This window comes from Myodes glareolus, chromosome 7 (assembly GCF_982192425.1).
Source record: "Myodes glareolus chromosome 7, mMyoGla1.1, whole genome shotgun sequence".
In the NCBI taxonomy this organism is placed as follows: Eukaryota; Metazoa; Chordata; class Mammalia; order Rodentia; family Cricetidae; genus Myodes; species Myodes glareolus.
The window spans coordinates 22275302-22302956 of record NC_142032.1 but is presented as its reverse complement, the minus strand read 5'-3'; the positions used below and the strand labels follow the sequence as shown (position 1 = coordinate 22302956).

Genomic DNA, 27655 nt, shown 5'->3' with positions numbered 1-27655 from the left:
GTACTACCTGATCACACTTGTGCCAGTGGGAAGGTTAACCATGGATCTAGTCATGGTCTCGTTGCTCATTCTGACATGTCTACTTCTCTTTTCACATCGCAAATGGAGTTCTAAGAGAGGGAAGCTACCTCCTGGACCTACTCCTCTGCCAATTATTGGCAATATCCACCAGATAGATGTAAAAAATGTTCACCAATCCTTTACCAGTGTGAGTATACTTTATGCTTGTCTGGCACTTTGAGACATATAAGTGATGCTGCTTTCAAAGAAACTGTAGTACTAGAGAAAATATTTTTTTAAATGGGTGTAAAGTGAAAAACAATAAAGTTGTTTTTTGTTTTCTGAGAGTTGCCTGTAGTACTGGAGTTGATATTAGTATTAAACAAGATTTCATGTTACAGAATATTTAGGACACCACATTTTATAATATAATCATAGAATTAAAAGTTTTATCTACTTTTTCAAATCTTCCTTTTAGGAACAGTTTCTATTATTTTGACTAATGGTGTAGAGTGGGGTGTTATAGTGATATTTCCTGCTCTAACAAATAAATTTCAGGTATGTGCTAATTAAATTAGAACTAAAGATATATGCAGTGGTAGCACATTACTTTAATTCCAGGACTTGGAAGATAAAGGCAGACAGACCTCTGTGATTTTAAAGCCACTCTGGGCTACACTATACTGGTCCAGTCTCAAAGGAAACAGAGTCATGTGGTAGTGGCTACACCTTTAAATCAAGTAGCAGGGAGTTAGAGAAGGGAAGTGATATGGTTGGGCAGAGAGAGGACACAAGGCGGGAGGAGACAAGAGTTCAAATGTGCTCTGAGCAGGCCATTTGAGGATACAGTCTGAGCATTAAGTCTGAGGATTCAGTCTCGAGATGCAGTTTGAAGATTCATAAAGGTAGGGTCACCCCTTTGAATATGAGGATTCTGTAGAGGATAAAAGTCTCTCTAGTGACTGGCTGCAGTGCTTCTCTGATCTCTCAGCTTTCACCCCCTAACATCTTACTCTAGGTGTTTATTGTTAAGTCCAATTGGGATTAGCATTACAGTGAATATTTATTTAAATGAGTCATAATTGTAGAGATACATTGTTCGTGGATTATTCATTCATGCCTTACTCTGTAGAATTAATTAGATCCTGATTAAAAGTAAAGCAATGGGCATGGCATCACACAGGAAAAGGAAACCTTAAACAGTGAAGCTTCTCTTATATTGTGGTTTCCTGATCTCCTTTGATTCCATACAAGTCTATGCCTGGGACCAAAAATAGTGCATGATGAGAATAATTTTTCTAAAGGTGCTGTTATTGTGGTGCAGCTTCTGTGACGCTTACTCTGTACTTTTGTAACAATAGATGAGGACTGAATTGGAACACTTGTGGTGACCCAAGAGTTTGGATGTTTACCCTTCATCACAGGTTTTGTAATTTTCAGCAGAAAGTATTTCACAGCTGGTTCCACAGAAGTCGTGTGACTATTGATGTCTATATCTGTATGCAGTTAGCGTGAGAATGATCTGATAGAAGCTGCACCACAACACCCATAATAACACAAGCATCTGACAACCCTCCACCAGCGCAACTCAAAGAAGGGAAACACACAAACACTACCACCAGAAAAGATAACCGGAGTTAACAACCACTGGTCATTAATATCACTTATTATCAATGGACTCAACTCACCTATAAAAAGGGCACAGGTTAAGAGAATGGATATGAAATCAGGATCCAACATTCTGCTGCTTACAAGAAACACACCTCAAACTCAAAGACAGAAACTACCTCAGAGTAAAGGTTTGGTGTTGGAATTCATGAGTCCTGGCCTTCAGCTGGATGTTGGGACTAATGGTTTTGGCCTTCAGCTGCTCTTCCCTCCTAGAACCTTCTAATTAAAGTTACTAGAAACTGTGCCTAGTCTAGAGGATCAGAGGATGGGATTATCACCTGTTGGCCATTGACTGCAGTGTATTTAAGCCTACATGGTGTTAATAAAGAGGGCTTTCTGAACCAGTGTTGGGAGGTCCGTGTGTCGGTCTGTCTCTTCATGTGTCGGTTTGTCTCTGCATGTGTATTCTCGACCTCCAGCCCCTTGTCCAAAGCTAGCAGAACTGGGTTCTAGCACACAGAGTGCAGACATGGGGCCGTGGTGCGCGGCAGGTTGGGAAAAGGTTTTCCAATCAAATGGACCAAAGAAATAAGTGAGTGTGGCTATACTAATATCTAACAAAATTGACTTCAAACAAAAATCATTCAGAAGAGATGGAGATGGACATTTCATACTCATAACAGGAACAATTTATCAGGAGAAAGTCTCAATCCTGAATACCTATGCCCCTAATATAAAAGCACCCACTTATGTAAAAGAAACACTTCTAGAACTCAGGGCAGTCATCAAACCACACACTCTAATAGTGGGTGATTTCAACACTCCTCTGTCACCAATGGACAGGTCAACCAGACAGAAACTTAACAGAGATATAAGAGAGCTAACAGATGTAATGAACCAAATGGACCTAACAGACATCTATAGAACATTTCACCCAAACAGAAAACAATATACCTTCTTCTCAGCATTTCATGGAACCTTCTCAAAAATTGATCACATAATTGGTAACAAAGCAAACATCCATAGATACAAAAAATTGTAGTAACCACCTGTGTACTATTGGATCACCAATAGTGTGGAATTTTTACTTCAGGTACTTTGTGAAATATGGCAAAGTGACCTGTTGAATATCATAGTAAGGTGATTTTTTCTCATTAGACTATAAACGGTCTGGGATATTACCGGGCATCCAGAAGGTCATCTATATGTAATAATCATCATATTGAAATGTATATGCAAACTTCAAACTTAGATTTTCTGCATAAAAATATTTTAACACAGTTCAATTACCGGTATGAATAGATAAACTACAGTGACATTTTTAGAATATTTGTGTTTTCTATTATCATTCCAGTTCTCTAAAATCTATGGCCCTGTGTTCACTCTGTATTTTGGCATGAAACCCACTGTGGTGTTGCATGGCTATGAGGCAATAAAAGAAGCTCTCATAGGTCATGGGGAGGAGTTTAGTGGAAGAGGAAAAGTTCCAATTCTTCAGATGGTTTTAAAAGACCTTGGTAAGTATGCATGCGCTTCTGTGTATATTGGATAGTATATGTAGTGAGATGGAGGATGGAAAGCAGAAGTCATGTTTGCTCTTCAGGAATAAGTTTGGGGATCTATATCTCTGACCAGTCTGTTCCTTTATCTCTCTCTCAGACATACTCCCTAGTCTTCTATTCCAATTTCTTTAGGCATTGGTTTTAGCAATGGAGAGACATGGAAAAAAACAAGGCACTTCTCACTCATAACCCTGAGAAAACTGGGCATGGGGCGAAGGAGTATTGAGAACCGTATTCAAGACGAAGCACAGTTCCTTGTAGAGGAACTCAAGAAAACCAATGGTAAGTGCAGGTTTATAATCTGATGTTTACATCTCGTGCTATGTATATCTGCATTAGTCAATTTTTTTCTATCCTATTCTAAGCATTGTTTTCTAAAGAGATGTCATGGGTATGGGTCTCATGTTAAATTTCTATGGAAATATAGAGCCATACATTCTGATAGGGGAGTTCAGCCAATCACATTCTGTCCATGGGGCGTGTTGCCCTAAGGCAAAAGTTTACCTATAAACCTGGCCAGTGAACTTCCCTACCCTCTCTCACTTGGCTTCTACGTTCCTGACGGACTGTTGGAGTTCTGATGTAAGTCTTCCTTCTGTTTATTAAAGCTGTATATTTTATATTAATCTAGTCTGGTGGATCATTAATTACCAATCGCATTGTGCCCCTTCAACATTCCCCTCATCAAAAATACTGTTTTCCTTTGCATATCATCTCATCACAATACAATTTCCAATAGCAATAGTTACTAAGAAAACATAAGAACCCTAGAAAAGATTGTATTAGCTTTCTTTTCATCACCTTTCTTTTCTTCACTTTTCCTTTCTTTCTTGAACGGCAATGGTCTAGACTGCTTCTCTAAAGTGTCTAAGGGTCCTTCTTGTATCATGTTTGTAGTTTTTGGCTACTGTGGTATGATGTAATAATTTATTTCTCAATGACTGTAGTAGAATTCTTTTTGATTCGTGCAATTCAGCTGTTTGCATGGTATCAAAATGATATTGTTATATCTTCTTGCATAACATTTAATGGTTTGATTTATGACCTTAATAAAACATATTTCAACACTAATATTCAAAATAAATGTACATGTGGAAAAAACTAAACTTAGTAATTTTACTTAAAAAGGTGGCTTTGTTGGCTCTCTAGCATTTCCCTGTGTGTCTTCAGTCTTGCATGTCAGTTTCCCCATTAAGTTTTTGTGTTAGAAAAGTGATGATTGTTACTTTGCCAACACTCTGGATGTTATTCACCTGTTGCTTATGAATGAAGAATCTCATTATGTCTATGAATTCCTAAGTGAATTTGTTTTAGCATTCTTGACAAATATAATAGAAGATTGACTATCAGATTTTATATATGAATGGCATGCACACATACAATAACAATATCAAAGTCTTACCTTCCAAATGCTTTGCTTAAACTCTTGGTATTGCTTAGAGTACTACATTATGTTAATTGTATGGTAAAGTATCAGTAAGTTCAAGGAATTTCTTATGCTCAGGAGTCCAGTTCATTAAATCATTTGCCCTTCTTTGAGTCTACATAAATTATGATCAACTTCAGCACAAACAATATGGTCTCTTGGTCACAGTAAATTCACCACTGAAAGAAATAAAAGAAAATAATCACTTTTTCCTATCTTTTTATTCTTTTCTGTGTTGTCCTAAAAATAATTCACCAAAGTGAGTCATATCACCCGTAGTATGTTGAGTCCTCCCACATCATCAGAAATGAAGGAAGATCATTAAGAGATAAGAACTCAGTTTAGGTTGATAAAGCATTTACTCTTCCGAGTTTTCTTCTTTTGTTCTAACTGTGGTTTGTGTCAACTTGACTCAAACTAATCAACACAGATTACTAACTTTTTTACTTGTAAAATCTATCACATGATCTATGTAATACATACATTTTAATCATTTCTGTCATATACTATTTTGATACTTACTCTAAAGTAGTAATGAAAATATCCACAACTGTAAATTTCGCTCAAATGTATTGAAAGTGAAGTTTCACCATGATAAATAATATTTTCTTTCCAGAAAATAACATTGTTGAAAATCCACTGGATTCTGGGATGAGACCGTGGAGACAAGTTTCTAATAACTGGTCATGAACTTTGTTTTAAGTCACACTGATATTTTCTCCTCCATTTTTTTCCATTATTTCCATTTATCATCCAGTTTTGTTTTTATCATACTTTCACTACAGGTAGTAACATGAAATAATTCTTTTGTAAACAGCAAAATTCACTGTTTTAAACATGAACATGTGAAAAGGAAAGTCCTCAATAGTTTTCTCATGATTTTGCTTTACCTGTAATGAACATTGGAAATACAGTCTCTCATATAATTTAGTAATGTAAACAGTTCAGGTCACAGTTAAAGTTGTTGTTTTTACACTTTCTTCCCATAGAACACTGATGTATCACATTTCACAAGTTTTTTTCCTCCTAATCCTTGAATGTTTCTACATGATTCTTACTAGTCCACATTACTAGCACAATAGATTATTAATTTTTGCTTTGTTTTGGTTTATGTTTTTTGGTTTGTTTGTTGAAATAGGATTTCTCTGTGTAGAACTAAATGGCCTGTAAGTAGATCTGGAGACAAGGCTTGCCTGGAACTCAGATTCACCCATGACTCACAGAATTGTCCTCTCCAGTTTTCTAGGATTAGGTACTACTGACTTAGATGGGAGCATTGCTGAGATTGTCCTGTAGCATTCTCAGCCCTGCATACACAAGCACAGAAAAACTGCCAATCCAGACAGATCAGGGACTCTTTTCCCTATCAATGATGAGCCCCAAGGGCTTATATCTTTATTTGAGAAAGGAGATGTTGAGTAGTCACTGGTACCTATTCTCAGGAAACATCTCACAGAAGCAAAAAGATTAAAATTTTGTGGTAAAAATGTTATCATATAAGAAAGAACTCTTGCAGTAAATTATGTCAGCTCTTATTCTTCAGAAAAACAAACCAAAAAAATTGCAATGAAAGAAACATTCACCTGAATATTAAAGGAACTGATATGCCCAAGTACCTGTCACCGTCAATCACACTCTGTCAAACTCTTCTATCTCAACAACTTGCCTCAGTTGATTGCTAAGGATGAAGGATAAGACTAGAATCAAAACAGTTATAATCAACTCAGTTATATATCAATCAGTTATAATCAACATGGATGACATTTCAAAGGACTCCAGTAGTTCCACCTAAATATTTTGTTTGTGACCTTGGAGCACAGACCCATTTTGATTTCAAGAATCACTACTATATTTTCAATGGATCTCATGGGACAAATAAACTTTTTTTCTGTACTGAGTGTGAGAATCTTGAAACAGATTTGTATGTCATGCCAAAGGACCAAACAATAGGTGATTCTTATAATGTCTGTGGGTATCAAACTTGTTTGATATGCGTCATAAATTCTGGACATTCATTATCAAAAACCCAAGTGAGAATGTTGATAGCAATTCAAGAAGTAAAAGGAAAGTGAAGAAGACAAGGATTTGTCATATCTTAAAAGAGATGTGTGATGCAGACCTTTAGTAGTACAAAATTCCCCAGATGGATAGAAATACTCTCTAAAAAATATATCTCAAAAGAATTCGTCAAAGTGATTTGTGTTCAAATAGAATCATTAATAAAATTTTGATGGACATGGAGGAATTATCTTTTCGTGATAAAAGGAAGATGGTGGTGAAAATATTTAAGTGGTATATTCAAAAATCGTTAGTGTACCAAAGATCAAAAGTGTTATCTGCCAAAGATGAGATGAAGACATTGATTTTGGTGCCACATAAATAGATGGATGCAACTTAGCTTAAGAATATACTGCCAGAAAAATTTTTCTATTATCAGCCAGCAGTGCACCATGTACATACAAGAACTGAAATGGTTTAATGTCATGCTACAATTCATATGAAAATGCTATTATTGTGAATGGTCTGTGATTAAGCCCAATAAGATAGCTAGAGAGTCCTTGCATATCGCTGAGTAATGGAAGTTTACTCATTTGATTAAATGTTTTAGAACACTAGTATTGAACGCATCAGATCTCATTCATATAGCTACAAAAATAAATAATTAATATTGGTCATTGTTCAAACTTTGCACTGCAAATAGTCTATGACAATGTAATTGGTTAATTTTGTGGATGTAGTGCCATTTATTGTAAGATCCTAGAACTTGGTAGATTGTTCTGTTATAAAAATTGCAGAATACAAACAAAAACTTTTTAGTGACCTTACCTATTAGGATACAAAGTGCTCTAAAAGTATCATCAGTATCCTTTCAAATGGGCAACTGGTAATTCCTGTCAGTCTAAGGAAGTCTGATGATCAAATGACAGTATAATATCCTCATGAGAAGTAAAAATGACCTGCCTATTTTTTTTTGGTTTTTTTTTTTTTTGAAAGTAATTTTATTAAATTATAAAAAGTTTCCATTTACGCCCCTCTTCCCAACGCCCTCCCACTCCCCTACCGCGCCAGCACGGTCTGGAACCACGAGTCTCGGCGGAGGGTGTCCAGGTTGAATGAAATCCACAGAGCACGAGGTTGAGGTGAAACAGCAGCTCGTTTATTGTTCTGCTGGGGCTAGCTTTTATACCATGGCACCAAATGGGGAGGGGGCTGCGAAGGGACTGTCACCTGACCCAAGGAAGAACTCTTACCTGACCCCAGTAGGGGTCAAGGACTGATCACATGCACTCAACCTTCACCTGTCCCCAGTAGGGACTGTCACCTGACCCCAGCAGGGATCAAGGAATAATCACCTGCACTCAAACTTCCTCATCCAACTCCAGGAGCAGAGGGAAGTTAAGATTCTTTGCAGATAAGCACCTCAAATGGGGGCAGGGAAATATAACTCGGGGTAGCAATTCCCACACTCCCCCCTCCCTCTCCTCCACTCCCTCCCTCCCTCTCCTCCTCCCTCTTTGTCCCTAAGGGCAGTCAGGGTTTCCTGCCCTGTGGGAAGTTCAAGTTCCTCCCCCCTCCCTCCAGGTCCAGGAAGGTGAGTATCCAAACAGACTGGATCCCAAAAATCCAGTATATGCAGAGGAAACTAGTCCCAGTGTCATTGTCAATGGCTTCTCAGAAAGACTCCAGGCCAGCCACATTCAGAGAATCTGGTTGGATCACGTGCTCGTTCAGTCGCAGTCCAACTGGCCTTGGTAAACTCTCATTAGATCCGACCCCTTGTATCAGTGGGTGATAGCATCCCTCGCAGTCCTTCGTCATTTTCTTCCTCCTTCTGCTCCTCATTGGATCTTGGGGGGCTCAGTCCGGTGCTCCAATGTGGGTCTCCGTCTGTATCGCCATCCAACGCCAGATGAAGGATCTATGGTGATAAGCAAAATATTCATCAGTATGGTTATGGGCCAAGGCCGGTTCAGGCACCCTCTCCTCTGTCCAGAGAACAATCTGGGGATCTCTCCTTGGACCTGGGATCCCATATATAATCAAGTTTCCTGTAAACTCTAAAATGACTCCCTTAGTTGAAATATATTCTTCCCTGATCCCATATTCATCCTTCCTCCCTTCCCCCCATCCCGGTCAACCGAGCTTTCTCCATTCCTCCCCTACTCCCTTCTCTCTAACCCTCTCCCCTTCCAACAACCCTCCCACCCCACCCCCTGATGAAGATTATTTAGCTATCCCCCAGGAGGTAGGAAATAGTCAAGAGTCCCAGATGACCTGCCTATTTAATAAAAATATTCAGTCAGGAAGTTGTGACTTTTAAGTTCGTATATGGCCACCCCAAAGTAGGATTGTAACTGTGTTCATTACACATTAGATGATCCATGGAAATTATAAACCAACAAGCATTTTGCACGTGTTCTGTGGTTATTTGTACTGAGAGTAAAGCTTTGATGTGTGGTTAAACGTAAACTCTGATACTACGACTTAGGAAAATCCAGAAAAAGGAGCATTTACTCTCTAGCAGAAATGGGTAGAGTATTTCACATTTTAATTTAATAATAGAATTTCAATATGTTTAGACATACTGTATGTTGTGTTTGACATGCTCCCTCTTTACTCCATAGAATAATTTTCAATTTAATGCCTTTTATATTTATATATAATAGCCTGTACTTCATGTTTGGGTTACAATCTTGCCTATATAATTGTTACTGAGTACTATGTACTCCACAACCCCAATTGTCTTATTTAAAGGGAAAACCAAAGTCAAAATTAAATAAATAAATAAAAATCTTTTTTCAGATAATAGCACGTACTTGAGGTTAAAACAGCCAGTAAAATAGATGTGATCTCTTCTTATATAACTAGTGAGTTTGAAGATTAACTGAAATGTAATGTCAATATGACTGTGTATTATTCACCAGGTAAATATATAGCGGTTAAGTATATTCAAAATTATAATACAATTTTAAATGTTTAAATTACTTTAACTAGCTAACAAAAGCAAAATTTCTTCTTCATATATTTTAGTAACATTTGGCATTTGTTTCCAACTCTCCAGGCTCACCCTATGATCCCTCCTTCATCTTGACCTGTGCTCCCTGCAATGTCATTTGCTCCATTATTTTCCAAAATCGTTTTGAATATAAAGATCAAGTTTTTGTTATCTTGATTGAAAAACTGAATGCGAACTCTAAGATTCTGGGTACTCTCTGGGTGCAGGTAAAGCTAATATTCTTTCCTTATGAGAACATACTTATGGTCTTTCTTCCTTAGAGCTCAAATTCAATATGGATCATGAAGGTGGGAGGTGACCAACTGACAAGGGCTAATGTATTATGAAAATAATTCTCGGAAGGGAGGCCTCAACCCATAAGTGTACAAATAGCAAAAACTTAGAGGCAGATGCCAACTGACTAACCCTGATTGTTTCTTATCCATGAATCTTCCTGTCGATTACTACAGAATTATTAAAATGCTGCACCCATTTCTATAAGAGTGATCAGTCATTCACAGTATGTTTTACTAATCAAATACTGTATCTACTTTTCATTAAGCACATTCTGAGCATATTACTAGGGAGCTTTATTTCAGTATAGACAGAATTTTCTCTGAAAGGAGGAAGAAAACTAATGGCACAGAAAGCTGTCAGTAAACACTGAGTACTCCTGTCATTTAATGGGTCAGTTGGGATTCTAGTTTATAGGGTGTCAGTTAAAAATGGAAAGATGTATGTTTTAATGCTGTGTGGACCTTAAATATCCTCACAGAATTCTTCTAGTTTGAATTAAAATTTCTTGCTCTCTGCATACAAAATGATTGTTTGATCAAAGAGAAACCCCTAAGACATATGTGGTGCAATTGATTTTACCACACATCCATTTCTCTTAGCCAAACCCAACACTAAGTAGTCATTGCATTTCAGAAGGTGGTTGATAGATATTGAACCTGGGGTACTAGATTTTTCTGTAAATGTCACCCCCAAAATTTTAATTTCTATTGTCACATTGAAAGTGTGTGAGTGTTTAAATCACATGTATGTCAAACTGTAGGACAGAATTTATTTGAGCCTTCAATGAGTTTACATGAACAAAATTTATGATAAAAGATAGGTGAATATGTAAATTTTACTAAGGTCATTAACAATTATGGGAGAATTTTCTTCCTCAAATCACTCTATTAGAATAAAGAATGTAATTAATACTCCTTCTTATGATGAATATAAATCAATCCTCAATCTAGTGATTCAAATCATTCATGGGACACATTACTAATATATTTTACTTAGGTCAATACAGTGTCTATTTTTAGTAAATTCTTGTATTTCCTTGCAGGTTTGCAATATGTTCCCTGTTCTGATTGATTATTGTCCAGGAACCCATAATACATATTATAAAAACTTGACTTGTATTCAGAGTTACCTTTTGGCAAAAATAATAGAACATGAGGAATCCTTGGATGCTACCAACCCTCAGGACTTTATTGATTATTTCCTAATTAAAGGAAGGCAGGTAAAGTGTTAATATTCATTTATTCAATTATTAAATACCTAAAGTATTTTATAATTCATTGAAGTGATGTTTAAAACCATCATTTGAAAAGTATCATTTGGAAAAAAATTGGTATTTTTTATGTGCATGTAAGCCTGAAAAATGGTTAAAATTTTTAATAAAAAACACATTGACCCCGTTCTTTTAATTAAAACCAAAAAAGAAAAATCAAAAAAAAATCTAGCATAGTAGAAAAACAATACAAAAGGAAACAAACTTCAATAAAGTAATAAATCACAAACTTTTCTGTCTTAACTTGAGCATGAATACCATCAATGACTGTGTTTTGATCACTTGCATATCATGTGGATTAAAAGAGATATGTACATATTTGCACTGATCAACACCACATATGACTTCTAAAGGAGAAATGATGTGTACCATGGGAAAGAGTAGGTGGATGAAAAGCTTTGAGTATAATTTCTCATGAGTTAATGAATTAATGCCAGTGTGGTTAGAGATTGGGTTTGCTGTCAGGATTAACTGTTGGCATTGTGTATTTTCAGAAAAAGTTCTCCACAATTTATTTTGCACTCTTGCTAAGAAGTAAACTAATGATAAATATTCTGGTGTGATGGGAGTCAGTTGTACTTCCACTTTCTTGGTTTGTATATTTTATTAGTAGTTCAGTGTTCGAGGTCTTTGTTATTGAAATATTTTATCAGTATTTAAAATCCAGAATTGTGAGTCCCTGAACTTTGCTACATGTTTCTGACAGACTGCTTTAACATTCTGAATACTTTAAATTTCCATATGAATTTAAGATATGTTGTCAATATTTGTAGAGAGGCCAGTGGAAATTCACCCAGAGACTGCACTTAAAATGTCAATCATTTAAAACAGACATATTAATAACATATGTTGCCAGACTTCAATTTGAAGCACTGATGATCTCCTAGTTTCAAAATGTTGCGTCACTCTACCAAACACACCAAACCATTAACAATTTCTCTCCAAACTCCAAGGCATTATTAGTAACTGTGAGTGTAATTTTTCTCTTTATGGACTTTCCTGTATCTCTCTGACTGAATATACTGACATCTAAACCAGTTCTCAGTAGTGGTGGTCTACTTTCTCTTTTCCTGCACATGCATAAAATCTTGGAAGCCTCTTCAAGTTCAGTTTGTTTCTGTGCTGTGGTCACCTGCTACTGCAACCTTCATTTACAAGCATGGGAACAATACACTCATTTATCATATTGTGTCTTTGCATTATTTCTACCTCTGACTCTTTTGAGCTATTCATTTAGAAACATGTGTGCACGTGTTTCTTGATGGTAGGTTTGCATTTTCTTTGTGCATATCCCCAGCATGGAGTTTCTGTTTCAAACTCTTTTCATATTTACCTTTGTGAAGAACACACAAAATTTTCAACTAACAGTTTAAGATTCATAGCTTTCAGAATCTTTATTTTTTGAGTTTTCTTTCATGTGTAAAAGATTTTTGCCTTTTTCCTTGCCCACATAGTATTCTGTGTATATCTAGATATCAAAGTATTTTGCATCTTGATATGTGTGCCAACACTACACTGCATTCATTGCTGTAGGTTTCCATTTTGAGGGTTCAGATCTTACTCCATAGTTTCATTTTAATCTGTGGACTTGTTTTCCTATTTGATTTTTAGTACAGATAGAAGTGACTCATTAGATTGCTTTGAGGAGGAATAACAATGTTGTAGGAGGTTCTTCTTTATTTGTATTGCTTTCATTGGTTAATCAATGAACTGCTTGGCTTGATAGAAGAGAACTTAGATAGGCAGAGAAGACAGAACTGTATTCTGGGAGGAAGAAAACAGCAGATAGAGCCGAGCCACCATGCAGCTGCCAGATCAGACATGCTGAATCTTTCCCAGTAAGCCACGATCTCGTGGTGACACACGGATTATTAGAAATGGGTTGAGTTAAGATGTGAGAGTTAGTCAATAAGAGGTTAGAGCTTATGGGCCAAACAGTGTTTATTCAATGCAATTTCTGTGTGGTTATTTTGAGGGTTAAGCTACTTGGGCAGCAAGACGCAGCCTGCTCTCCTCTTACTACATAATACCTCCATTTTAAAGCTATTCAAATTTAAGGGCTTGTGCATGAATTGGTTTTATTCTTATTTATTTATTTTCAGCTTCTTAAATACAGAAATGATTCTAAGTATGTCAATCTTTCATGCATGTAATTATGCAATATTAAATCTTTTCCAACAATTTAAATGTGATTATTTCCTTGATTTCATTTTAGTTCACTAATTTCTGTTATACAGAGTCATACCTAAGTTTAATTTTTTACTTCAAATTTCACTGATGTAATTTGTTAGATTTGGTAATTTTTTTGTTTTTCTATTTATTTTTTATTAATTTTATATATCAACCACAGTTCCGCCTCCCTTCAATCCTTCTATCCCCCCACCACCTACTAACCCATACACATCCACTCCTCAGAAGGGTAGGATTTTGAGTATATTGTCATGCCAGATCCTGTTCTTGTCTCTGTATTTCCATATCTGTTCACCTATTATACATAGATGTTAATATTCTTCTCCAGTTTTTGGAAATTTTCTACCAAGATATTCTAAAGAATGTGATCTATGCTGTGTTAGTCTCTTTCTATATACACTTTCCAAAGGTTGGATCTCTTCCCATTGCTCAAGTGCTCTCCTGACTTATCTTTATCTGTCTTCTTTAATTTATCATGGGACTTTAGAGAGTTATCTAACTCCTCTACTCCTTTTTGTTCTGTATTTTTAACTGAACTATCTAAAGAATGTCTGTGTAATTTTTAGTATGTTGTTTAAATATAATATAATTACACCACTTCTTCCTGCCCTTTCCTTCTACCTATACCTACCATGCACCAAGCTGCCCTTGATATTCATGGTCCAATATTCTTTAATGATTATTGCTACATGTGTAACTGCATAAGGATAAGTACATAAATTCAACAATGTGAGAAGATTTAATATTGACCATCTGTATATTTTAGGACTGACCCCTTAACATTAAATAAACTTTTCTAATGCTCAACACTGAGAAAGACTGCATCTCTATTTCTCCACAGTTTTTAATTGCAAATCATCATCTGGGCTTGTCGTCCCAAGGAACTCTTCTCAGCAACATCATAATTCACTTGACGTTAAAACTACTTAGATTATATTCAACAGTCATATTTTAGAGATTTCATGAGTGTAGTTTCCCTGTCATATCAACAAAATCCATCTTGCAGAAAAGTTTCTTACATATCTGATTATTGCGATCATTCTCACTCATATTCTAAGATGTACACTGAGCCTCAAGTATAATGGGTGTATGATGAATGTTATAACTGGGGCTGAACATCCCATAGATAGTTGTCTCCACAAGCTAATAGGTTATAATTTCTTCTGATGCTGTAAAAAAAATACATCACTTGTGAGATGTGAATCCTGTACTACTGTGTAATGGAGACTGTTCATTTGTTTCCTAGCTGCCCAGATACAAATGATTACACAGAAACTATATTAATAACAAAAAATTTGGCCTATTAGCTCCAGATTTTTATTAACTAACTATTACATCTTAAATTAACCCATTTCTATTAATCTGTGTATCACCACAAGGCTGTTGCCTACTGATAAGTTTCTGATATCCTTTTCCTTCAGCAATATCAAGACGTCTCTCTTACTCTGCCTACTCTCTCTATATATTTCTTCCAGCATGGTTATATTCTGCCTTGCCACAAGCCAAAGCAGATTTATTCATTAACCAATAAAAGAAACACATATACAGTAGGACATCCCATATAATCTCTCCTCTTCTGTCTAAATAACAAGGAAAGTTTTAATTTTAACATAGTAAAATTAAATGCACAAAACATTTATCAAGCAAGAATTATAGTTACAATATTTAATCCATTTACATTTGGCAAATTAACAAAAATACTCTATTATCTAACCTATCTTTGTGAGCCTAAAAAGCTTTATACCTAATTTATCCTTTATTGTAACTTAGGAAAACCATAACTGTAACTATCTATCTTCAACTGTTCAAAGAACCCAGAAGGATATAATTTTACTTAAGTAAGCAGGAAGTGCATTGTAAGTAACTTCTAATTTCATAGAAATGACAGAGACATCTTGCTGCCTGGACAATAACCCAGAGTTCTTCTGTAATGTTGAGCCATCCACCATCAATTTATAGATCCATAGTATCCAACAGAATCTTCCATGAAGCAGGAAATTTGAAAGACTATTTAGTCGATATTGGTACCTCGTCAGTCACTTTCTTTGGTGTCCATCATAATGTCTGGCATTTTCTTTGGTGAAGCAGGAGCACTGAAGTACTATCTCATCTTCTTTTAACAATATCGGCAATCATTTTTCTCCAGGTCCTGCATATACAGATCATATAGCTACCACACTGAAGGGCAAATTCCATAGCAAGTTTCTTCAATGTCCTTCAACCTCTTTAAGTAGATTGTTGCTGTCCCAAACAGACACATATCATCATTAAGAAAAGTTTAAGTTCTTCAAAACCTTTTTAATTCTATAGGTCTTTGAAGAGTTGAAGACTTTCTATCTAAATGAAATATATTTCTATATATCTAGAAAACTAACTAATAAGACTAAAGTTTGATTATTGTAGATGACAATCTATTAACTTGTATTTCTTAAATATACAATAAATTTTAAATTAGCTACACAAATATATTATCTTAAACAAGAGCAGAAATACATGTTCAAATGTAACAAAATTAACCTTAAATTGTATCAATTGACCAAGATCTACACCAATGCCAGGTGTTTATCTTTATATTATATCCCCCTTTAAATGAAAACAAACATTTATAAACAATCATTTTGAAAATTTGGGCATAGTTTTCTCAAAACTTCTTCCTACTATTCTTTGAGAAATGTAATTTTAGCGTTCACAGAAACTTTTCAGGGAATCTTGTCCCATCAAAACCCATTAGCCTGAAAGAAATCCACAGGTTCTCATCTTGTGTGGAAACAAGAGTTGAACCTCTTTCAAAGCAATATCATCTTAGTCCTCAATTTTCAATTCAAAACACTTAATGTTGGTTTAATTTAGAAGGCCCCAGAATCAAATGTTTCTTTTCTGTCAAAAATTCCAAAGAAAGCACAATAATTTTTATCATTTAGATTGTCTGTGTATAATCCATCGTTATGTGGATTATTTTATTTTCTTTCCTTTTTTAATCTGCAGCTCTCTATGCTCTTTTATATTTCTTTTACTGTCTCTTTATGGATTTTATTTTATTTTTGAAACTCTTTCTTTTTATAATTCTCTACACTCTTTTCCTTCTCTCTCTCAAACCTATGTACATTTTTAAAATACACTATGGCCCATTAAGAGTTTTATTTCTGTCTGTATCTATCTTTAGCGTGTATCTGTGATCATTTTCTGACCAGAAGCACTTTTTTTTATGTTAAGCAGTCATGGCTAGGATCAATTTCATGGCCCTGTTACCCGCCAGTAAGCTTGTGGCATCCTCTCCTGCAGCTACATGGTGTCTCCCTGACTCTGCCCTCTCTCTCTGTCTCTGTCTCTCTCCTGTGTGTGTGTGTGTGTGTGTGTTTGTGTGTGTGTGTGTGTGTGTGTACCTCTTCAACCCTGACTATATTCTGCCCTGCCATGGTCCAAAGTAGCTTTATTCATTACCCAATAAAACCAACACTGTAGAGAGCTGCGTAGTGCCACGCCTTAAAGATGGCACTGATTTCTGCCTTCCACCTTCTCGATGGTCAGTGCTCTCGATCATAAACAACTCCATATATGGCTAAGGCTAAGGATCTGGCTTGCTTCCGCGTATCTGGACCTATCTGCATCTCCCATGTGGCATGCTGGGGTTGGCTACCCAGAGGCTATTTAAGCTGTGGGCTGGCTTTCCCCGGGGTCAGAAGATTGTTCAAGGTTCCTGAATAAACTGCTGAAAGAAGAGTCAAGTGTTGCATCTTCCTTGCTGGTCGAGGTGGTCGCGACACAACACATATACAGAAGGATATCCCACATCACTACTATTTGGGTATTAGGATAAATATTTTTAACACAGTTAAGAAATTTACTGGTTTGTCAAAGTGCAAGTAGGGTGTTGTTCTCTTAGAACTATTTCCTCACTAGAGTAGGAAGCTACGGTTCCACTCGCATACATGTGTTCCCTTTGTTGAGCAATCCTTACACTCAATAAGTGGTTTTACTAACAAGATATGAACCAAAATTGAACCACTGTATATCCAAATACATATAAGCATATATAAATATAATTGTTAGTTTTTAAGTATAATTCTCTAGAGTTAATTAAATTTAATTTGGACATAAGTAATGTCAATTTCTGGTTAGAAAATCACATGAAGCTGTATTATGAAGAGAAATAGATGAGCTTCTTTGACAGTTGCAATAAATAGTGTTAACTATATGATATTAATACACTGGAGACCATCGAGTAATCATGAAAATGTTATCAGTTTGATAATTCTAAAATAATGATGATTTATTTCTGGACTTGCCTCAGCATTTCAAGATGTAACATTGTTGACAATCCTGTAGCACAGCATCTTTACAGCTTGGTCAAATGCATTATTCATTCTTTTGATTTATTCCATACAGGCCATGATATCTCTTTGGACATATATCATGTTGCTATTTGACTTCTTAATGGAATGGAGATAGATCATCTTGACAGGGAACCTAATCTTGCTAGCTGTGCTTCATCTATTTTAAACACTTTGAACTCAGTAATGAGTGTACAACTATACTTAGTCCATAAAAATCTTTGAGAATATTTTAAAAGGAAGTTCTTGATAGAGCTTTGAAAAGGTAGCATTATGTCCCCAATTCTCCTATTTCTTCTAATTCAGATTGTGTTTCCTTATTTAAGGGAAAAACTAGTTATGAATGCCTTAAATAAAATGTCTTCTGAACTCAGGTATGAAGAGACTTGTAACCCTCATGTTATCATAGAGTAGACATGAAGCATTAGAGTCAACTTGTCAATGTCCTTACCATGTTGAGTATATAGGCTTTCCTTTTATAAATGAGTCTTCTTATGTCCATGTAAAATGAAACATAAATTCTTCAAGCACATGTGTTTTAATTTGAGAAAAGAGACAACAAACAAAATCAGCTTCTATTCATATTTTCTACAGTTTTACAGTTCAACATTGTATATACACCACACAATCACACACACACACAAGTATATAATCTTACAAGTGCAATTTCGATAAGCAGGAAATATAAGTATGAATAATGAAGTTTAGATATCTATACCACAGTCTCCAAAATGCCATTTAGTTTCAGTCACTGCTGTACCTTCTAGATTCTGTGCTATCAAAAATTTAGAATTGTACAATACTGTATATTCAATTGTAGCTTAAATATGGCAGGAGAGAATTTGTTAGATAACGGTATCAAATCATCCTTAGGAAAATCACAATCAGCAATCAATATATACACGTGAAAACCTGACAGCCACGTTGAGTAGTATGCTTCAAGGTGGAACAGATACTTTAAAGACAACAATGAGATTTGCTCTCCTGCTCCTGCTGAAGCACCCACATGTCACAGGTGAGTTTGCATGTGGTAAACCATAGCATTTGGGAATATGCTGGCAAGATGCTGCCAGTACCCTGTGTGCTGTTATTCAAAAATCTCAGTATTTAACTTGCAGTTCCAATGGCTTCAAAGGGTTGCATAACTGAGAAAAATGAAGAAACCGTAGCTGAAGAAATTTCCATCAAAGATTGTCCTTTGCTTGTGCTCCCTGGCAGGTGTACTGTTTTAGGCACCTAAAGCATATATGGAGCTATGGCTGGATATTGACTTCTTCACCAATTTCAAGCTTTTAGAAAAGATGAATTCTTGCAGTTATTTTCTTTATTCTGATAAATATAGTTATGTGGTAAAAAAAAAAGAACTCACATCACAAAAGTTAATAAGTAATCCTAGTATTCTATGCTTTTTCCTGTGAAATTTTACATTCTGTGAAGAAATCAAGACTGTTTGGACATTTAGAAATATATTTACAATAATGTTGAAATTATGATTTCAAATCAGTATTTGGAATTTTTACAAGAATCCATAAAAATTCTGCTGAACTTTCTTTCATTCATATCATGTGTTGTCCTGTCTGGTGGTGGCACATGCCTTTAAGTAATTGTAATTGACTAAAGGGAAAAGTATAAACTAAAGTGAAAAACTTTTTATTAATAAAATATGTATCAAAATGAAACCTAACTCTAATATTTGTTATAGGGAATGATATTTATGTATATGCAATTCTTTCCACAATGAGTATCCATATTACTAAGTATGATAATCTAATATCTATTATAGAGAAATGAAAGGATGCATGTATACATGGGTACGGACATGTCTGTGATATGTGATATGCAATTATAAATAGAATGTGGGCTTAACTGACATTTTCTTTTTCCATACCAATAACTCAATATAAAAACAGTTGTTGTTAAAATACAAATATATTTCCAAGTAGTGTTTGGTGTTGAACCTGCCCACTGATGGTTAATAAGATAACTGGAGTAAACTGTGCAAACAAAGACCCACACATACCCTGCTACTTTTCCCTATTTCTACATTTGTCATTGCTCCTAACCAGCTAAAGTCCAGGAAGAGATTGAACGTGTGATTGGCAGACAACGCAGCCCCTGCATGCAGGACAGGAAGCAAATGCCCTACACAGATGCCGTGATTCATGAGGTTCAGAGATTCATTGATATCGCCCCCAATGGCCTACCCCATGAAGTGACCTGTGATGTTAAATTCAGGAACTACCTCATCCCCAAGGTAAACTTGTTTCTTCTCTACTGTACTTCTGTGCTAATGATGCTCCCAGGTTCACAGTGTGGTTCGGGTCCTCTGAGTCACACTGTTTTTGGGGATCCTTATGCTGCTTCATAATCAGGAAGGCAGTCCTACAGCAGGCAGGGACACAATAGTGATAATTCCACTTTTGCTCAGCCTTCCACATTTTGCTTGGATGAGGATTGGAGTTTAATGTTTCCACATGTATTTTCCAATTTTCTTTCAAATTCATTCAAGAAAATTTTGTGATTTTTATCATAGAGAAAAAATTAATGAAAACTCTGAGGAGGTTATATCCTGCATTATTCAAGCAATATAAAAAAATTATACTTTTACTTGTGCTTTGTTTTTTTTTTAATCCAAAATGATATGGCTTCACTGATGTAGTTTGGAAATATTTTCTTTGAGTTTCAATGAATAATGAATATTCTTGATATTGTATTTTTAAATAAGGTTGTAAAAATTGATTTAACTCTTATATTGATATTACTTTATTTAAACACATATATTTTACTAGTTGAACAAATGCTTTATCTGAAATTGTAAGAATGTAAATTATATTTAATTTTCCCACATAATATTTATGTATACTTTTAATTTAATTCATTTTACTTCACTATTGCTTGTGTTATTATTGAGCTAATTGATGAATTTCAGATGGCATGAAATAAAACTGGATTTTAATTTCTAACCTTACTGAAATATAATGTTTTAAAATTTTTATCAGTACACTTAGAATGTGTGAGCAATCAGAGACTAGAAGGGAGTAGGGAAACTCAAAATGTAAATTATGTTTTCAATTTATGATTCATTTAGAGCACAGATGAAGTTGACATAAATATGTGATAAAGTTGAGTTGGTGAATAGGTACGACTGATCTAATGGCACATAAGTTTCCTTTCTGATCAATGTAACTTCAATATCCACTTGTCAAACCAATGTCTTTGGATACTTTAGGAAGTATTTTTATCTAATTAAGTTGTGGCAAAAGGATATTCCTGAGATATGAATTGTGGTTTTTAATACTGAAGTCTAGAATAATACAACAACACTTAATTTATGACTCTACATAACTAAATAGTAAATAGACTAATTATGGGACAGGAATGACTTATTACCAAAACAAGTGGATCAGATACTTCAATATAAAACCAGGCACACTAAACCTGATACAAGAGGAAATACATATTAGCCTTGAGACAATTTTCTAAACAGGAAACTGATAGCCCAGTCACAAAGATTAATAATTAATAAATGAGACCTCATGAAACTGAAAAATTTCTATAAGGCAAAGGACACCCTCAATAGGAGAAAAGAGAAGCTTACAGAATGGAAAAAGATTTTCACCTATTCCACATCTAACAGATAGCCAAAATCCAAGATATATAAAGAATTCAAAGTTCTATGACCAAGAAATAAAAAAGTCCATTTAAATATAGGATATATAAGTAAACAAGAATACTCAATAGAGGAATCACAAGTGACTGAGCAAACCTCAAATTTTCAAGATCCTTGGTCATCAGGGAAATGTAAACCAAAAGTATTTTGAGATTTCATCTTATACCTGTTAGAATATCAGATCAATAGCACACGTAACACCACATGTTGACAAGAATGTGTAGCAATCTGGATGCTCCTACATTGTTAGTGGGAGTACAAAATTTTAAATACATTGCAGAAATAATGTGCATGTTGCTGTGAACATTGTTAATCAGTCTACCTCAAGAATCAAATTTTCTACTTGATGGGCAAATACTCAAACAGATGATCCTTCCTACCAAAACCACACTGCACAATTATGTTCATAGCAGTTTTGCTTATAAGATCCATGAACAGGAAAAACTATAGATTGCCCCTAATTTAAGACACCATAGAAAAAATGTGGTCTATTTAATAGTAGAATATGGTATTTACGCACTTATAAGTTCATAGTAGCTATTAGTTAATGGATAACTGCTAATCCACAGACCCAGCGAGGCAAAATAACAACGAGGGCTCAAGGGGAAATACATGGATGAACTTGGAAGAAAAGTAGAATAGATTTGGTGGATTCTGAAGGCTATTGGGAATGGGAATAGGAGAGATCATGTGTGGGGGGTGATGGAAGAAGAGTTCATGGGGCAAGATGGCTAAAATTTGGTGGCATTTGGGGATCATGGTGGAATCCTTGTTCAGGGGAAAATCCCTGGAATCTGTAAGTGTGTTATTAGGACTCCTAGTAATAGGGGCTAAGGAGTCTAAACCATCCATCTTCTATTAGCCAGCAAAGCTTTCAGTGAGGGACTAGAATACTAATTCAGCCACAAAACCTTTGACCAACAATTTGTCCTACCTACAAGATGTTATGGGGTAATAATAGCTCTGAACTTGTGGGAGTGGCCAACCAATGACTTGTCTAATTGAGGCCCATGTCAGGAGATGAGACCCAAGTCAAATGCTGCCTGGATGGAAGCACAGGAAACAATTAAATGACCCAGAGACATAGGGTAGAATAAAAAAGAACTGGCAAAAAAAACAAAAATAAAAATTAATAGATGCTCTTTAAAGGTAATCTGCTATATAGATCAGTAGTCATCAGAGAGACTGTTTTTGTCAGATGATGTGAACAGATGCAGACTGACAGTAAAATTTTAGACAGAGTTTGGGAATTCCTGTGGAAGAGGAGGAGGGAGGATGGTAGGAGTCTGAGGAATCACGAATTCCAAGAAAACACAGCCCACAGAATTAGCTCAGGAGGGCTGACAGGGGCTCACAGAGACTGAAACAGCCATCATAGAGCCTGAATGAATATGTACTATGTCCTCTGAAAGTATGTTTTGGTTGTTTATTTTGGGTTTCTAGTGGATCTCCAAACACTGGCAGTGCAGGTATATTTTGTACTTTTTCTTGCTCTTGGTACCCTTTTGCTCCTATTATGTTTTACCTCTCTGCCTTGATATGGATATTTTTGCATAGCTATATTGCATATTGTTAACCATTGCTCAGTTGACATTTCTGTGAGTCCCGCCTTTTCTGAAGGGGAACAGAGTGGCAGTGGTTCTGAATAAGAGGGTTAATTGTGGGACTAGGGGGATTGGAAGGAGATGAGGATACAGAATATGAAAGAATAAATAAAAAAGAACTACATTGCTTCCTCTATGTTCTATTAGTTTTAGTCCCTCATGAAGCAGCATCCCTCCTGCTGGTTTATGTGTGTTTATATACATAGACAGTATATGTGAGAAGAGACCGTTCCTTTGTTGATCTGTAGGAATGCATCTATATCTGAATTCTGTCCATGACAGAAACCAATTGATGTTTGTGTGTCTAGACTTTGTTTGTGTTCCATCATGAATGAGTTTCTATATTATTTACATACAGTACAGCTCTCCACATGATATCATGACCCATGTGACTTATATAAAGCAACTGACAAACTAGAGAAGCAGGTGTTGAAACACCCATGTCCAAGTGTGCAAGGAAAGGGAACACTCAGAAGGATTACTACCAAAACCTAAGTGCTGACTTCAAATTCAGTAGAGGCACATTAGCCATATCACTGTGGCTTTTCTCAGAGTCCTCCCTGTTCCCTGCATGTTCTATCTGTTGAAATGTCCCCGATCTTCTTTGTACCTACTTTATGGAGCCATGATATCTTTGTAACTTGGTGTCTTTGTGTGAGTTGTTTGCAGGGAACGACCATATTAACATCACTATCATCAGTGTTGTATGACAGCAATGAATTCCCCAATCCAGAGACATTTGATCCTGCTCATTTTCTGGATGCAAAAGGAAACTTTAAGAAAAGTGACTACTTTATGCCTTTCTCAGCAGGTAATAAAACCTCATTTTCATGACTCTGGTGACATGAGGATCTGTGGGAAATTTTACAGTGACACCTAAGGGACTCATAGACTTACATTTTGTGTGTGGTTAGAACCTGTGCACTGTCATTGACACCTCTTCCATGCTGGAGTCAAATTTGGAGGTTACACTTACTTCACACATTTCAATCAAGTAAAGAATACTAGTGGTCATACAATTTGTAGTCTTCCTGTATCTGTACATCCCATGGAACAAAAGACATCTTCATAGAGAATGAACATCACCTATCCTTTGAACAATCACCATTAAATAAAGTCTCTACCATAATTTTACCTGTTTTGTTGTTGTTTCACACTTCTCCAGGCTCAGCTATGTAGAAACACATCCAAAAAATACAGAAAAGCTCCGACGGCATGAAGCCCACTCAGGGAAGCAGATGAGAAAGAGGTTGATGTGCTCGGACTGTGGTTAGAGAGAAACACCCATCCCTGACCAAGGATGACTAAGGGAAAATATGCACAATTTGTCTCTCTAATAATACTTCAAATATAAAACACAAACGTGAATCAACATGTTAATTTACGACTTTCTATCTTTCACAAAGGACATAAATGAAAGACAAAACCAAAAATTAATATCATTTTACAATCTCATTCCTATTGTTTGAGTTTTATATATGTAAACAATGACTTCTCATCAAAACCACACCTATTTTTCATCCCAATCATCAAATGCCTTTAATTCTCACCCTGCACAATTCTCTCTTACCACAACTTCGTATATGATCATTTTTTAGTATACAACTAGTACACAGCACTTTTATTCCTTTTCCAGTTTTCACACCTTTTCTTTATCTTTATTTCAACTTCTTAGATTTTAAAAAATAAAAAATACCAATCCAAGTTTTTTCGCTCTCCCCTCTGCCCATTCTCTTACAAACCCTCTCAACCCACCCCCAACCAATCCTCAGAGAGCACAAGGCACATTGCCTAGTGGAAGTTCCAAGACCCTCCTTACTATATTTAGCCTGAGCAAGGTATACATCCAAATAGAATGGATGCCAAAAAGCCAGACCATGCAGTAGGGATAAATCCCGGTGCCACTGCCAGTGGCCCCTTAGTTAGCCTCAGCAATGCAACACGTTCTTAAAGCACCGAGTACACTATGTCCTGCTAGTGTGCTTCAAGTTTAGTGACACACTCTGAAGAATGAATAACCTACAGGTGGCCAAACTGATAACAGAAAACTGGATCTACTCTTCGAGTAGCCTCTAGCTGCCCACTTCTCTTCATTAGAGGGAGACTTTTTGAGCATATTCCCAGTCCTGGCTGGGATTTTGGCTAATGTTAGCCATTTTTGCTAAGGTAATAAAGGGCTGGGTAAATGAATTAGCAATTAACAGAATTTGCTTCCTTTACCATAAACCTGAGTCAAATGCCCAGCACTAACCCTGGGAAGCTCACAACCACCTGTATTCCCTGCTCCAGGAGACCTGGAGCCATCCCCTGAACTTCCTAAACAAGTAACTTGGACATATTCATTCACCCACACATTCAAACATGTTTAATTGTTTGAAATAATAGAGAATTTTATGTATATACACACAAACACATACACACACACATATATATAGGTAGTGGTATTCATCTTTAGTCCATGGCAATCAGTTAGTTTGAAAGGTCTTCTTTTAACTTTCTTACATCTGTTGAGAAATGCTTTGTGTCCATGTATGTATTCTGTTTTAGAGAAAGGTTCATGAACTTCTCAGAATGAGGTAGATCATCAATGATTGTGTTACATTATCAATAAATATCTGCTAGGCTAATTTGATTTATGTTGCTGTATATATAGCTCATGCATTCCTCTGGTTTATTTTCCTTTCAGGATAATCTTCAGCAATATATTTCTGAAGATTGTATGTTATTTGGGAAAAACATGTACTCCAGTGTCAGTATCCTGTCTCAAGTTCAGGACCTTCAAATGACTAACTAATGTTTGCACACAATTAGCCCCAAATAATATGAGCAATCTTTATTTACACATTAACAGAGCTTATTCTACCAGGATTCCATGAATAGTTTTATTATTGGTTTCTCCTATTGACTTCTAAGAATTACATCATAGTCATCATAAAAACCTTTTTTAGCCCCTCATCTACTACAGAAACACATTTTCTCATCCCTTATACAACCACAGTCTAGGCATAGAGTCTGGCACTTATGCAAGTTTAACTAACTATCTAGCCAAGCACATCCTGTTCTTTGAGTGCATACCTAAGCTGGCAGCTACTCACAGTTTAAAAGTTAAAAGGTTACCGACATGGGTACATTGCTCTTAGGACAACGAAATTTAAACCTCAGTAATGCTTTGTGTCTGTAGGAAATGCTTTTATATATTTTCCTGGCCTTCAAGATGGTGCTATTCCTCTCATTCTCTCTATAAAAGACAAACTTTGTCAACACACTCTTCTCCCATCCCACTGTACCTTCCTTCTTCCACCAACAAATTGCTCCTGGTTTATCCATCCCAGATTTTGCATTGCATTTTGTACTCTTGTAGTATACCATATCCTGCCATTAATGCTTAGTATCCAGGGAACATATTCACAAGTGTTGGTACTGTGTAATTCCATTTCTTGTATATTGATTACCTCAATCTCCTACCCAGAACTGTGAGGTATGGTTAATGTTCCAGGTGTTGTTTCCTCACATGAACGCAGTATTTCCTGCCATTACCGTTCTGAGTTCCTTTCTTCACGGTGTATTGCTATCTGCCTTTCCCTGAAAACAATTAAAAAAGCATACCTTGTTAATATTTGCTGCCTCTACTGAGTCAGGAAAGTTTCCAGAATAAGGCATTGCAGTTAATATTTCCAGATAAGAAAATTAAGAAGTATTAACCCCCTGCTGAATCTTAGAAGAAACTATTTGAGAAAGAATGGAGTTTCTAGAGAAGATTACAGCTGTTGCATGTGTGACTGCCAAAGGGAAACTAAAACTCACCAAAAGATTCACCAATAGAATGAAAGAGAAAAGTGCACACAAGCCTAGCAAATATGTCACTATCCTTCTAGGCACCCAAATCCACTGTTTCCTGACAAGTGACATACTGTCTCCACTGGACTTCCTTTGCAGAGAAGGAACTTACTTTTGTATTCTGATCTGACACTGGATTGCATAGCTTCTGACACCCCACCTTTATGTATTTGCTTAAGCAATTGTCCAAGAACCCACCCATACAACTAACCACCCATCCAATAACACAGCACTTACATAAGTTTCTTATGCTAGTTACAAACATAGAGCATCCCACACTCACTCATATACAAGGCATAGTTACCTTTTTTGACTTTTTTTCCCTACAGGAAAACGAGTGTGTTTTGGAGAAGGTCTGGCCCGCATGGAGCTGTTTCTATTCCTGACCACTATTTTACAGAAATTCAAGCTGAAATCTCTGGTTCCTCTGAAAAATATCAATGATGCACCAGTGGTCAATGGATTTTCTGTATTACCTCCACCTTTCCAGCTCTGCTTCATTCCTGTCTAATGAAAATTATATGCCTGGTTCCTGCTGTGTTCTTCTCTGAAATCACCCCCAAAGTTTGTATATAACATTTTGTCCTTCCATATTCTCACAGCATCTATTCTCTAATTTCCCATGGACATCATCAATTCTCCATTTTACAGTCTCTGAAGTCATCGCCAAAGATATTTGCCTTTGCACATTCTCCGTGGCACTGTTACCATCCCTTGTACTTACATGTAGGTAAAGTTGTAGTTAACATGTCTTCCACATAAAATCAATAGGATCCAACAATATAATAATTCACAGTTATGTTTGTATCTCCTGTATGTCCTTGACAATAACATTTTAAATTTGTATTTCTCATTTCAAAA

General features: G+C 36.0%; 1 protein-coding gene across 1 annotated transcript; it reads left to right on the top strand.

Moving 5' to 3' along the window:
• LOC146893653 (cytochrome P450 2C26-like) lies at nucleotides 1–27655 on the top strand. Its single transcript, XM_087907912.1, has 9 exons — nucleotides 1–208; nucleotides 2966–3128; nucleotides 3306–3455; nucleotides 9662–9822; nucleotides 10935–11111; nucleotides 18557–18698; nucleotides 19750–19937; nucleotides 23627–23768; nucleotides 27124–27655. Exons 1-9 carry the CDS (start codon nucleotides 41–43, stop codon nucleotides 27303–27305), a joined length of 1473 nt encoding a protein of 490 aa, XP_087764038.1. The 5' UTR covers nucleotides 1–40; the 3' UTR covers nucleotides 27306–27655.

What these genes read in the sequence shown, in the direction of transcription:
- LOC146893653 (XM_087907912.1), top strand. Translation starts at nt 41, where the DNA reads ATGGATCTAGTCATGGTCTCGTTGCTCATTCTGACATGTCTACTTCTC. An exon ending in TGGGTACTCTCTGGGTGCAG is followed by an intron (nt 9,823 to 10,934) that starts GTAAAGCTAATA and finishes ATTTCCTTGCAG; the next exon opens with GTTTGCAATATGTTCCCTGT. An exon ending in GGAACTACCTCATCCCCAAG is followed by an intron (nt 19,938 to 23,626) that starts GTAAACTTGTTT and finishes AGTTGTTTGCAG; the next exon opens with GGAACGACCATATTAACATC.